The sequence below is a fragment of the Dermacentor variabilis genome, chromosome 7 (genome assembly GCF_050947875.1).
Source record: "Dermacentor variabilis isolate Ectoservices chromosome 7, ASM5094787v1, whole genome shotgun sequence".
NCBI lineage: Eukaryota > Metazoa > Arthropoda > Arachnida > Ixodida > Ixodidae > Dermacentor > Dermacentor variabilis.
The window spans coordinates 135210809-135226119 of NC_134574.1; the positions used below are offsets into that span (position 1 = coordinate 135210809).

General features: G+C 45.2%; 1 protein-coding gene across 3 annotated transcripts in view; it reads left to right on the top strand.

Annotated features, from left to right (window-relative positions):
• Window positions 1–15311, top strand: part of LOC142587946 (actinia tenebrosa protease inhibitors-like) — a 73119-nt gene that overhangs the window by 10633 nt on the left and 47175 nt on the right. The window contains exons 1-2 of one of the 3 annotated variants that reach the window (XM_075699335.1): window positions 5344–5546; window positions 9904–10020. In XM_075699335.1, the coding sequence (XP_075555450.1) occupies window positions 5495–5546; window positions 9904–10020 (169 nt within the window). In that variant the 5' untranslated portion in view covers window positions 5344–5494. Of the gene's footprint in view, window positions 1–5343; window positions 5547–6209; window positions 6477–9903; window positions 10021–15311 lie in introns of those variants that run through there. The other 2 variants (XM_075699332.1, XM_075699334.1) reach the window with 2 other exon arrangements.

A 15311-nucleotide genomic window follows, 5' to 3' on the forward strand; every position in this document is an offset into this window, starting at 1 on the left:
CTAATCCCTAATCGACGGAGAAGTGTTCGACCTTGCTCCATGGAATTGAGCCTTTCTCGTTGTGCGATCAGTGTTGCAGCCACGAGTTCTTCAAACGTGTTGCTAATACCCATTGCATTAAAAAGGGTCGTGCTAGTGCAAATCGGTAGACCAAGCGCCGCCTTATAAGCTGTGCGTATAAGGGCGTTTATTTTAGTTTCCTCTGAGTTTGAGACTTTTTGGAAAGGAAGGCCAAAGGTTACACGGCTTATGATAAATGCCTGTACGAGCCTTATCGTCTCTTCCTCCTTGAAGCCTTTTCTGTTTCTTGCTACTCTGTTTATCATTCTAGACACGCTGTTAACCGTTTTCCGGAGGTTTGCGATCGTGTGCCCTACTGCTCCATTTTCCTGTATCCATAGTCCTAGTATCCGAGCTTTAGATACCTCCTGTATAGTTTGACCTCCCAGAGCAAGCTTTATCGGAAGTCTATCGTCCTTTCGTGTATAAGGCGCTCTTACTCGGATTAGTTCGCACTTCTCCGGGGCGCAATTCATGCCAGCTTGTGTTACATGATCCTCAACAATGCCAATTGCCTTCTGGAGGGTTTCCTGACGTTCCCCTAGAGATCCCTTTGCGGTCCAGAGAGTTACGTCGTCCGCGTAAATCGCATGTCCTAAGTTTGGGATCCGTTGTAGTTTCACCGCTAGTCCTTTCATCCCTATATTGAAGAGTAGCGGTGAAAGAATTGAACCTTGCGGCGTTCCTCTTTTGGGGGTCTGTAGAACATCTGAGCGGGTGGATCCCAGCCCTATCGTGGCTGTACGGTTGTCTAGAAAGGATTTTATGTATTCATAAGTACGCTGTCCGCAGTGCATGTTCGATAGTTCCGTTAAAATGCTTTCGTGCGAGATGGTATCGAAAGATTTTTGGATATCTAATGCTACTATGAATCTGTCTGCATTTCCTCTCTCTGTGTTTAATACTTCTTCTTTCAGTAGGAGAAATACATCCTGTACCGACATATGCTGTCTAAAGCCGAACATAGTTTCCGGGAAAAGGTTGTTGTTTTCTATGTACCTAGTGAGTCTCATCTGTATAACCTTTTCAAAAAGCTTACCCAGACATGAGGTAAGGGATATGGGTCGGAGGTTTTTTATGTCCCTCGGTTTCCCTGGTTTCGGTATTAGAATTATCTCTGCATGCTTCCATGCCTGTGGGATTTGACCTCCTTCAGTCCATACATGTTTGTTAAAAAGATCTGTTAGCCCTGTTAAAGCATTGAGGCTAAGATTGCGAATCATGGCGTTTGTTATTTTGTCCGGTCCAGGCGCCGTATTTTTCTTGAAAGTTTGCGCTGCCGCGAAAACCTCTGCCACCGATATAGAGGCATCTAGCTCCTCATTGTTCCTTCCTAAATATGTAGGAGTATCAAGCAGGGCCCTGGTGTCCCTGGTACTGCCATCGAAGATTGGATGTTTGATCATCTTCATGGCGTCCTGCGACGAGAGGCCGGCGTGGAAGCCAATCATGCTGTAAGTATAGACGTTGTTCTCGTCGAGATATCTGCTTAGTCTGCTTCCCGAGGCAGGACGTGAGCGAGATGGGTTGGAGGTTGTCCACCTTCGGGGGCTTGCCGATTTCGGCGATCAGGACGACGTTGGCGGTCTTCTATCGCTCTGGGACGCTGCCGTTATTCTACGTCGCGTTGATCTTCTCGGTGAGGTATTCGATCAAACGTTCGTCAAGTTCCGCAGCATCTTGGTGGTAATTGTGTCGGAACCTGGCGCAGACTTCCCGTTGAGCTCCAAAATCGCTTGACTGATTTGCCCCACCATGAAGTCTTCGTCCTACTCTGGGCGAGCCGGGCCAAGGTAGCCCGGAACCCGGACTTCCTTGCCTAGGTGGCTTACGGGCAGTTACTTCTCCATAAGCTTGGCAACCAGCTCGTCACCGGAACAGGTTCTGGTAGCTTGGTGCATCAACATCTACGCGTCCCATCAAGATGAAGTGCCCAATTTCTTAAGTTGATGGTCCACACCGCATCATTACAAACCAGTTATGCAATTACGGATGTGCCAAAACGCACATTCTTATTGATTTTCCTTGCAAAAGTCAAAGCAGCAACATATATTTTCTTCAATGAATCCACTGTTAAATATCCCTTGTCATAAAGAGCTTGCCACATTGTTTATCATTTTTTCTAGCAAATATGGGGCCGCAATAATTATCGTTTCTCATTCACACGAGATCGTAAACAGACTACATTTTTAAATCTTCAGTATTTCTTGTTGGGCCCTAATTAGGTTCCGAATCGCCACCTAAATCATTTTAAATGTCTTCTATTTCTAGTGCGATACCTGACCGCCAACACAGCAAAAATTATCCCATTAGAAATTATGATTAGTGAGACCTCGCCCGAATTAGCAAAGTCATATGTAGTGGGCTTTAGCATAAATTTCAACACAGAACGCATGAATGAAACACTTAGACTTGATGACATTTTCCTATTGCTCTCATCTGTTCGGTAGATCGTGGGACGTCTTAAGTAATGTAGCATTACTATGTGGGTATGCGCGGCTCTTCTTTGATAGAAAAAGACATCTGCCAAAGGGCAAGTTAGTTCCGCTGCAGATTACTTTCGCTGCGTCGGTGTGGCCGGCAGCCTGAAAGATCCGATGTGCACCTCACTCCCATTTCTTTCGCAACACCAACACCTTTAAAGGGAAAGAAGGATACGCCTTATCGTTAACAAGGAGGTTAACTAGATCCTCTATGCAATTATTTGTCCACGACAACATGGTGCTCGGTCACCGCGCGAACTTCCTAAGGTGTCAGAAACTCTGGCGAACAGCTTTACTGTACTACCCGGAACTTTTCAGTCATTTAAACTGCCATTTGACAGCAGTCGTTGCAACAAGGCACTGACGAGCAACTAGGAGAAGTGAGCGACGTCTACACTGGCAAGAATAGACCATCCAGCTGCCGCTACCACGGCGTCGACTTTGTTGCCATCCTCAGCAGTTCTGGCACTGAAGGAGTTCCGATCTTAATGGTTTCCCTGTGTAAATAATATGAAATTAAACACGTTTCGTTAACCTGAGATATGGGGAAGAGTTTCGACCACCCATGACGGTGCGTCACACGAGAACCTATGTCACTTGTGTGACTCTGCGCACTTGTCCCTTACAATATCATCCGTCTCTAATGGCCTATCTTGATGTTTTTTTCTTAACAATCACTTGAATTTCACAGCCGTCGTACGTTAGAACTGACAAAAATAAAGATAGCACTGGCCTGCGGCTCTCGGTCTCACTGCTACCGACACGTAAGTAGCGCTTAGTCTTTTTCCACTACCCGCCATGGTTGCTGAATGGCTATGGTGTTGCGCTGCTGAGCACGAGGTCGGGGGATCGAATCCCGCCCATGGCGTCTGCATTTCGATGGAGGCGAAAGCACCCGTCTACTTAGATTTAGGTGCACGTTAAAGATCCCCCGGTGGTCGAAATTTCCGGAGTCCTACACTACGGCGTGCCTCATAATCAGGAAGTGGTTTTGGTACGTAAAACCCCATAATTCAATTCTTTTCCAAGGGTGGTTATAAAGAAATCCTACACGCGTAAGATGAATACAATAGTAGGCCTGCGTATGATTATATATTTGCATGTTATCAGGCGATTAGCAAACTAAATAACGACAGAAACTGATCTTTTGTAGATTGTAGTACATCTGAAATTCAGTAAATGTCCACTTTAAGTAGCTAATTGGTTGCTAAAAGCAAAGGGAATGCAACATAACTATCCCAAATTTGATATTTCGTATAAACCTGCGAAAATTAGGTTTCCCAAATTACTTTAAACCTTAAGTTAACTTAAAGAAGATTATCCGAGAATGGCAAACAGTTTTCATTTCTTTAAACCACTGGTAAACTGTTTAAACCGCCGTGCGCCATTGCGTTGCAGTTCTCCTATATGCTTCAGTTCGCCACGAAACTGAAATTAGATTTTAATTTTCTGGATAAAAAATAAGCATCGGAAATGCAATTCGTTATCGATAGTTTCAATGCTTAAGGCAAGTCCTGTTGATATGAACACAGTGCTAGAAGTCTGCGCACTCTAAAGTTCACTGATATGGTGGCATTGTCATAAAACTCCATAGTAAATTTGGTAGGCTGAGCTAAGCGAAAAGAAATACAATGCTGGCTGGCAAAGCTAAGCTTGTTGAGTGCACAGATGAGTCAAAAAAGCCGAGCAGACCAAGGACTAGTGGCGTAAGGAAACCTAGACACGCTAATGTCTTGCTGTTCACTGTTATTCTTCACATGTACGAATCTTGGCGTCGAGCTCGGCGAGGACACCGGACATTGTTTACCGAAGCATTATTCCTACAATACGTTGCACACATTGCTCATACCCGTGCACGAGACGAGATTTGAAAAAGAGCAGTCGCAGGTGTAAGGCTGCCTCGATCGCTCTGCAACAACTACGACAAACAAGAAATAACAAAAATGACACGTAAAACTGTCCTGCCACGAGAAATATCGCATCTTCAACGATTGTGTCTGTTTAAGGAACGTGCGGACTAAGAAATGACATATGCAGCACAATCTGAAACAGCGCAGCATTGCGCTTCACAGCTCTTGAACAAGTGTTCCGAAATCGATGCCCACCTGTGGACAAGAAATCTGATATACAAAAGCTGCTCGCAAACTGTGCGCATCCACTAGTGTAATAAGAAAGCATCGCAGAGAACGCTAAGATGCAGTAGCATATAATGCGTCCAATTTTAGGGAGGAAGTAGTTAGACATGCCGCAAGATTAGTGCAGGCAGTTTCAAACTCATTCGCCCTGCGTGTGAAACAGATGAGGTACAGGTTGTCTAAAAGCGTAAATTCAAATATTAGCTTTCCAGTTATCTTAACCGATTCCTGACTGTTCGGGACTATTCTTGACTCGTTCCTTGCTTAGTCGCTACCATGCCTGCGCCATCAGCCCACGCACCTAAGTGCTTCCTAAGTTTGTGTACCAAAATTACGAAAAGCAAAACTGATCCATACAAAGACAGAAAATACCAGGCACAAAGGGCTCGTGTTCTGTCCGGTATCCGTTGGGCTTTTGTCACGTTTATGCTCATGCGTCTACGTTTCGTCAATTTTGTCCTAAGTTTATAGTTGAATATTTAAAGATGCCAAAGTATCGAGGTGACTGATTTCAGTCATGAAATGGAGTCTTCATTGAAAGAAGCCCTCCTTTACCAGTGTTTCTCTGCCTTTTGTAAATAAAGTACGCTGACCATAGGGAACAGAAGTACCTATCCCTGCCAAAACGTCTTCTTGGAGCATGTTATAAGCACATGCGCCCGAGATTTCTTGTCATCGCTAAGCAAACGCGTGAAGGGATTGTGCAGCAGTCATAAGCACAACTGGTGCGAAATAATGCTTTGTTATTGCAGAGAAGTGCTTTTTTTTAGAACTGTCTTCTAACACGGTGTTTCAGTTGGCTTCACAAGAGAGACAATGAGACTTAGTTGCTTTCTTGTTCTTCTGCTATGGGATGTGAACGCGCACGGTACGTTATTTATTGCCGGCTGTGCCAGTTTTGCCTACCCAACTATATGTTTCTGTACCTTCAATTTACTGGTTGATCATATGAGATGTACCCATTAGAGTCAAAGCCTCTCAGAGGAGTGTCTTTATAGGAAGTAACTGAAAAGAAAAGTGCTGCGTCGTAGCTGTCTCTCGTCGGGGAGACACCTGTACGGCACCGCTCAAGGGAGGAGTGCGGTGAACAAAAGAAAAGGAAGGATGCCTCCCTAGTCGAGCAGCAAGGTGGACGGCCCGAAGAGGACCCAACCTCTAATAACATAACGTCTCAACACCTAACGTTTATTGAAAGGGGAATACTGAAATCCTAACCTGAATGATATAATTATCTTGCATTGTCTGCCTGCATGAAACCGTTGATTTGATTTTATGCAAAAGTTATTCTGGTTCTACTAATGCTATACTGCAAGGCAGCATGTGATCGAGCTTTGAACCATAGTCGTGTTTTAGCCCAGGACACTTACTAAGCGTAGATAAAGTGCGTTTGACGTCACCACTTCCTAATTACTGAGATGCGAGCGTTCATAGAAGACTCACGGAAAAATATTTTGACATATTTTAGCTATTGACATTGATTTGGAGTTCGAAAAATTATCTCAGGGTCACCTCCAATTTGCCTGCCAAAAGCATGTAAATACACTAATGGATTTCACAGCGAAGCTAGTAAGGGCGACTTTTCACATCATCGCGTCCGCGTGTAGAAAAGAATCCCGAAGACAACGCAATGCCGGGCCGACCCACAGCGGAGGTGACGCACACATTAAGCACTTGCTGAGAATAAACCGTAGCGATATGCCTATCTCGTATTGTATGTCTTATAAAAGCGTCCATATGGTTCTCCAGACCAAGATAACAATTATTCTGGTTCGACTAATGCCATATTGCCGGTTTTCATGTAAGTAAGCTTTGAACCGTATTAGTCTTTTCGCCCAGGACACTTCCTAAGCGCAGACAAAGTGCTTTTGACGTCTATACTTCTTAATTACCGAAATCTGAGCGTTTATAGTAGACTCTCACGCAAAAACGTGTTTACTTATTTTAGCTATTGGCACTACACTGAACAGAGAAAATTTCGCTCAGGGCCAGCTTAAATTTGCATTTGCCTGTATGTAAGGTTGCATGTAGTATATACAGTAACGATTTTAAGATGGAAGTTGTTAGGGGCTACTATCCCCAATATCGTGTTGGCGTGTACAAAAAAATAAAAAATAGTGCAATGCCAGACCGACCCGCGGCGGAGGTAGTGCAGGCGTTAAGCACTCCGCACATGTAGGCCGATCCCAAAGATTGTACCATACCAGGCCAACCCCCAGCAGAAGTGAAGCAGGCGCGTTAAGCCCTTCCCATACGTGGGCCGATAACGAAGACAGTGCAATGCCGGGCCGACTATCGGTGGAGGTGAAGCAGGTGTTATGCACTCCCCATACGTGGGCCGATCCCGAAGATAGTGAAGTGCTGAGCTGCCCCACGGCAGAGGTGCAGTTCGCCATTGAGGGGCCCACATAGACAGATTCGCTGGTCATCCTTCTTCACAGAGTGAAAAGGCACTCAGTTCTTTTTTTTTTTGTAGCGATGCTGTTAGCCTCTAGTTAGCCGGGATTTTTCGTGTCCGTCAGGAAGCAAAAATTGAGGCGAAATAAAATGCATGCATCCCTTGGTATCAGGCACACATCACACAGCAGTATTCATTTCAATAATGAAACGCATAAAACAAGCTAAAAAGCGCATAATGGATTGTAAGGCCCCTGTGAACTATGCGAGACCCGTTCCTTCTGCCCACGTGGATTTCCCGGTAAATATTACTCTCGTATAACCTGTTCTGGTGGAAAAGGGTCAACAGCGGCATACCAATCAGTGAGTAATGTCACCAAACTTCATGCATAAAAGTTCAACCTAAATAGCAACTCATTCTGTTCATTGGAAGACGGCTGTGTGTAGACCACGTAAAGTTAGGACTCCCGAAGAGGCACTTGAATATGATAGGCGTCGAAGAGCGCAAAATCGTAATGTTCAACAACGGTGTCGTGCTAAGACTAGGCAAAACAATAACACATTTCATATTTTCATCGACGGCATTTGATTTGTTCTTTAACAGCTTCGCTGGCCATACAGTTTCGCATGGTCGCGATGGCGAGTCAATTTTTTAGGAGAAAACCACTACACTGGGTAAAACAAATGTGTTGGCATTTGATAGACGATATTAGACTCCGCTGAATCTGAAGGCACAAGTTGGTATGGCGTGAACTATTAAAATTGTCATTTTTTCAGTTGAAAAAAATCCGTATCTCCGCTAAAGAAACAGACAACGCAGTTCTGCAAACTGCTTCCGCTATAACATCAAAAGCGAACACGCGTTTTCCCGTGGGATGAAAGATGTAAACATGGACATTATCATATTGGGTTGGTAGTAGGTATCAGAAAGTATGTGGATCGATGTCAAACTCTTTCTTATTTTACTTCGTTATGGAACATTACAAAACAGAATGGCGTCAGAGCAGCTATTGAAACATTGTTCAACTGTTTCTGTTGCCGAAACGATAGCGTATTTGTTATGCATTTCAGCCACTTTGTCTGGTCTACAGAAGTGCGGAACATTGACCCTGGGCAGAGAAATCACGCCAGCAGTAGCCATGTTTGGCTATTACCCACTAAGCTTGTGTCTACTGGAAATAGCTCGCATGCACTCCTTGGTGTTCCAGCATGTCGTCTTGCTAGTCCCAGTGGCGGTGTTAAGGAAGCTTTCTTCCACATGTAAAGAAAATAATTAAGCTCATCTGCTTCATCTTCATTAGTCTGCTCGTAGCGCTCGGCTTTTCTTTTTAATTTTTAGTAGGCAGCGATGACCGTGTCTTGTTCTCTTCGAGCACAGCGTAAGGCGTATTCCCTTGCGCGTCAAAGAACTTCTCCGCAAAATCCGCGCAGCATCTCTAAACGCGTAGAAAGGACATATTATCTCCGTTGCAACGAGTAATCGTAAGTGTCGATACGTTTCAAAGCGGAGGGCAGCACAGGCCGCAGCTCGATATCAATGGCGACAAGATTATTCGGCTCGCATTCGCGAAACTCCGCTGAAGTGATGCCGAAGTACGTGTAGCTGAAAACGACGACCGAGAGCTTCGCCGCGATAACCAGAATGCAGTTTGATGCTTCTCAACCCATCCCTATACCAAAAAGAGCTTGAAACTGACGCCAGTCGATGGGGCCTAGAACAACGTATACGTACATTCTGCGACGTAAGACATAAAACACAAGCCATAATCCAATCTTGAAGATGGGCCTAGAATGACAGTGTCCAAAGTTGCACAAAACATAACATAAGTTTGAGAAAAGCTGAACGAATCCACCAATAATAAGGTAACAGGTTGTTTTAGTAGAGACCAGTGGATAAGTCAGGACAGGTAAGAGGTAGAAGAAAAAGGCGAGCGTCCATTCTCAACCATTGGAAGGTGAAAACGCGGGGAATGAATACGAGTCAGACATATTTTCCGTTTCGAAAGGCGATTCCCCGCTAGGGCCTGCGGATGTTTACTTCAACAAAACACCATACAAAACATTCTACGGCCACTTGATCAATATATTTTTCCAAATTCCGATTCACTGTTACGTGTAACGTCATTACCGCAAATTCCTCTTATGTACATCTCGTTTTAATGCTAAACGAGGGCAAGAACAGGAGAACGAATGATAAGGCAGCGCAAGTAAGAAAAAAAGAAATACATAGCGGTAGGACGGAAGACCCCATAAATGTATATGCAACGCTGCAGCGGGACCAGTCGCATGCTTTTGGCATAACTAAATTGGACCTTCTAAGGGCGTTCTGGCTTGTCTGTGACAACACAGCAAAACATAACTCTTTCCTGGCTACCCACTGCACCAAACGCAACCTTAACATATCTTGTTTTAATTGTCCCCACCGCGTGCCCATAGAACGGCTAGAGGCGATGTACTTGCCCGAGGCTTAAACATCTGTTGAAAGTAGGTTCACCCACGGAAAGGTGGTCAGCCTATCTGACGCACATTGCCCTCCTTATTTAAAATTTCATCACTTCGACCGGTATCATTTCTGCGTAGAAAGGAAGCGCGTTTCTTGTAATTTGAAAAATGATTTATACATTTTCATTTCTTTTCAGCTCCGTACATTAGGTGCAATAACTAATAACATTCTGTGCGTTAGTGCATTGTTTTCCATCATATCCCTAACATCAGTGCTCTTTTCTATCGTGTGTATGTTCCTACGCGTTTTTATCTTCACGATTTCCCCCAATTACAAATACAGACATTTATGCAGTCCTCATCTTCATTTGCGTTTCGCTCTTTTACAGCCACCAGAGCCAGGAAAAAGTTTGCGGATGTACCGTCGGTTAGAAAGCCAAATTTACGGCCTGCGAACAAGGTGCTTCATGAAGAACATGCGCATCGCCAAGTCAATAATTCTACAGGTGCGTATCAACGTTTTCACTGTAAGCCTGCGGTCAGCAAAGCAGCGTTGAAGCAAACCTGGCTTTAGACAACTGGTATTTTTTTTATTAAAGACTGTGCGCAGGAGGGCATGTTTGCCACCACCTAAGAGGTTAACGTCCAACGGGTTAGAATTTCCATAGCCCTATAGCGGTATTTCAACCCACTGTGACGTCCCAAGCACATGTAACGTTGCTTGATGTCGTGCATATTGTCGAAGTTATTACTGCCTTCACCACGTGAGCATTCATTGCTTGGCATGTGCCTACATTGTCTTCGTGAGTACCAAAGATGCACCTCCATAGGCTTATAGGAGCGTCTTGAGTGCCAGCTTGGGGCACATTCGTGTCACATGCACACATACGCTGTAAGTTGTGGATCCCTCAATGGAGCTCTCATGCCGCCAGCTCTATCTTAACAGCGGAGCTGTTCTAATTCGAGCCTTCGCAGTTCATTGTCCGCTGTCCGATGCAGGCGGGCAGGTTCCGGAGCACCTGACCAACTACTATATCCTTCTGCTTGCCATTCTCTTCCTCTTCTTTCAAACTATTTGTTACCGTCAGAATATACACGACGCGTCCACGCGCGTGATGAAGATCAAGGGCACACACATATCGAGGATAATGTACTGTTGATGAAGAAGCCCACAACAAATGCGGGACCTCGCACGAGAGCGGCAGCGCTGACGTCGCGCCAAGCCTGAGCTTCGAGAGCGAGAAGCGCAAGCAAAGCGCCAGTGCAGGGAATCCGCTTCCGCCGAGGATCGAGAATGGGAAGCGCAAGCCAAGCGCCGGTGGAGGCAAGCCGACCGCCACATTCTAGAGAAGGCAGCGCAAGCCAATCGCCAGGACAGGCAAGCTAACCCCCCGCTTAAAGAGTAGGAGGCCCAGCAGAGACGTCAGCGCAGCGATTCTTCCTGGGGAGGGTGCTGCTGGATGGTTCTGGAGAGAATTGCTTCACCGTGAGTGTGGCCACAGCTGCAAGGCGTGTGACAGGAGGTGGTTTGATCACAACCTCGCGCAATCCAAGAGTGTCCGCAATCTGAAACCGAAGCTCGAATCTAGCGAAACCAGGACAACGACAGGAAAGGCATTGAAGAAAAACGCGCTAAGCGCGAGTTCAACCTTGAGAAAATGACCACCAGATTCGATGCTTGAGTTTTCATTTCGTGTAACGGGCTTTACTTTTCATTGAAGAAACAAAGTGCCCGCACACGTGATTAACAAGATCCTAATGAACAATGTCGTCAATTCCGCCACACCACCTTACCGATACTGTTCTTTTTTAAATGTTCATATGCCGTAAGCCACTTTAAGGGTTTACATCAAGTTTTAAAACACCGAATACATATTTTATTTGTGTGAGAGTGCTTCCTCTTTTTAGCGCACATAATTAGATGGCAAAGGAATAATTGGAGCGAGCCCAGAGGTTGTGCTGGCTCACAGCCGTCTTTGCCCATTGAGGAACGGGCATGATTAACAGGTCATTCGGAGATTCCTTAGGAGTGCGCTCCTTCCTTCATGTGGAGCATTGGCGCATATTCTCTAAATAATTCGCATCCTTCAGGCGAAATAGCCATTAGGAGTTCCTGAATAGAGCAAACCACGGCCCTTGGGACTCTTAGAACACTCTCTGAGGGATTATACATCCAAGTGAATCCAGGGCAATATAAAATGCAGAGCTAGTCATCTTAGTAGCAGTAGTGGTAGTGGCAGCAAAAGGAGTAGTGGCTGTCGTTCTTAATTTTTCTGCAGTTGCGGAGGTATTGCTGTCGTATTTGACTTCCGAATGCAAACGGCCATTGCGCCAATATTGGGCCAAGGCCGTGCCAATAAGTGCTCTGAGAAATCTTCTCAATCAAATAATTGAATGCATTTGTACACGTTTTTTTTGTTTGGCAAACAGGATGGCGGCCCACTAAAACTAGCTGCGGCGGCACACTATTCCTTGGTGGGGCTCTTTGATGCCTGAATATGTCGGGCGTGAAGTAATAGAGTCAAGAAGATATGTATTCAAAATATAGTGTCAGAAAGGTTATAGACCTCCTTCACCCCGCCATGTTACGAAGATGCGGTGGTGCGGTCGTCGGTAGGGACTTTGCCACGCTAGTCATTCGGTCGGCGCCGCCAACCTCGCTGAGTGCTTCAGTACATTTAGTTCCCGTGGTCTTCTTGCGACATTGTGTATGGTTAGAATTGTCGCAAAGAAGAAAATATCGTTTCGAGGAGCGTCGTAGCGGTACGTTGCGCCAAAAGACACATAAAAGAATATTTTGTTTTCATATGTTACTTGCTATTGCAAAGTGCGGGAAATAATGGGCCAAGGTAAAGAAGAGAAGGCAGGGTGCCGACACCAACTCTATTATTTATGCATACCACGCTACTTGATTTCTGATACGACTTATACGGCTAACATGATCAAGATGGCTAAGAAGTTGCAACGAATGCTTTAGTCACTGCAGAATTTGTATTTATGTAACTCATTACTGCCGCACACTGATAAAACGAAAGCCGCTCTCTTCAGACAGGGGGATAATGTGACGTCGGATGCAAACCTATCGCTTAAAACCACCTCGTTTGTAATACTAGCGTTTTATGTAGACCAATATCTTGGTCTGTTTTATTGCAGACATAATTTTTTCCCACTTCAGGCGTTTTCGCGATATCTATCTATCTATCTATCTATCTATCTATCTATCTATCTATCTATCTATCTATCTATCTATCTATCTATCTATCTATCTATCTATCTATCTATCTATCTATCTATCTATCTATCTATCTATCTATCTATCGATGTTACCGCTTACGCCAACACAGTGACCGAAGGGCCATCTTGGGTCTCTAGAGATGTGCTCGCATTCGTGATGCCATCGCAGTCGTTCCGCCGTCTTCGCTCCAACTTGGTGATTGTGCCGTCGCCATTCCGTCACAGTCAGGCCTTCTATGCTAACCCAATGGCCCCAATTGCCGAATATATTGAAACACAAGGTAATTGCTCATGATGGAGATGTCATCGTCGTTGCCATCACCATAATCATCGGTGTGCCATCGTAGTCATACTCGCTTTATGTTACAGCCGTCGTCACACCACTGTCATCATACGCTCGTCGCCTCATTGTCGTCATACCGTTGTCATGCTGTTGTCGTCGATGTGTTGTCCTTACAGAGTTGTCGTGCATTTCTTCTCATACCGCCGTCGTGATAGCGTCCCAGCCTTTCCAACGTAGTGATGCTAACATTATGATACTACTCTGGTCATGCCATCGTCACACCTTGTGGTCATGGTGTCGTCGCCACGCTGTTGTTTTACCATCATCACGAATTAAGCAACCTCATCTTGTTTTCTACATGCCATCATCGTCATACCACATACGTCATTCCATCAACGTGAATCTTCAATCGCGAATATGACGCCAATATCATGCCATTGGCGTCAATGCTTCTTCACACGGTTGCTATTACGCATCTGTTGCGATATCATCGCCATCGTACAATACCCTTCGCGCGATCAATCTATCTTCACTTTGGCATTGGACACTCGTCATTACTGTCGTCATACAGGGTTGTTGATGCAGCGGTCGTCAAGCCATTGTCATAATACACTCGCCGTCATCCCATTGTGCTGATACCGTGATCGTGCCATCTTCGTCATACAGTTGTAACCATGCATTTCTTGCCACACCGTTATTGGGATGCCGTCGTTATTGTTCCATCTTCGAATCTCTAACTTCGACATCCTACTCTAGTTGTGGGTCGTCGTGACGCAGTCATCGTCATACCATTGTTGTTATGCCTTCGTAATCAAACTGCCTTCATCGATCCATCGATGTGCTTTCTTCGTCATCTCATCCTAATTATGCTATCTTCAATGAATCGTGACTATGCCAACATCATTCCATTGTGGTCACGCATTCTACGCCAGCCTAGTGGCTCCACTTTTTAGTAGGTTCAACTACAAGGACTCGTTGTGAGGACATTGTCGTCATTCGATCATCGTTACCTTAACTTCTTCAGTCAACTTCATCTTGCTGTCGTATTCACTCTATCATCGTCAACAAGCTTCGTGATACAGTGGTTATCACGTCATTGTCGTCATGTACTTGTAATCGCCCCATTATGCTCATACCGTTTTCACGTCATCGTCGTTTTACAGTTATCATCCATTTATTTAATGACGTCGTCGTGATACCGCCGTGGTCGTTACGTCGTTGTCTTCTAACTTCATGATCCCACAGTTGTGAAGCAATTGTCTTCGCGTCATCTACATCAGAGAGTTTCGTCACACATTGTCGCGATGCCGTCGTTATTACGCTGTCGCTTAGCCATTTTTGTCACCTCCCCACCTCCATCTCATTTTCTCTATGCCGGCATCGTCATACGGCCTTCATGGTTTCGTCGACGTCAACGTTAGTCACTCGATCGTGATTACGCGCCATTTTTTTCCACTGTTGTCACTGCGTCGTCATCACCGTCGCTACCATGTATCTGTCTCGATTCCGTCGTCGTCATGCCCGAGTAGTGGTCGTGCCATCGACGTCTCTCCAGCTTTGTCATCCAGGTCGTCATACCATCATGGTCATACAGGCTTCGTGATGCAAACGTCGTCACGCCATTATCGTCATGCACCTGTCGTCACCGTATTGTCTCCAGACTGTTTTCATGCATTGGCGTCACTGTGTCTTTGTTAAGCAGTCCCCCTCATGCATTCATTGTCCTTCTTTATAGTGATGCCGTCTTTGTTTATTTATTCCTCGTCACTCTGACTTAAACATCCTACCATCGTCATGGGGTCGTCGTCATGTCATCTTCGTTGATTTATCGGTGTCAATTTTCTTCGTCATTATATCGTAATTAGGCTGTAGTCAATCTATTGGAATTATACCACACTTGTCATTTCATCGCAGTCATTGCTTCGGGGTCAGGTAATTCCTATCATGCTTTCGTTGTCATACCATATTCATCGTGCCATCGAGGTCATGCCATTGTTGTAAACCCCGCTTCGTTATTCGGTTGCAATCTTATCGTCGTTATCATGCCATGGTTCTCTTCTCTTTCTTCTCATGCCATCGGCATCGTGTTGTCATCTTTGTTGCACGGTCATATCAATGTTGCCATGCCGCCGGGCTCTTACTTCGTTTGTCGTTCCATATACGTCATCCCTTCTTAGTCACTCCATCTTCGTCACAGCATCCCGGTGATACAGTCGTCGGCAAGTCGTCATGCTCGTGTGTGACCTTGGGAAGTGGGTGCTATAGCAAAGTGGGGGGGGA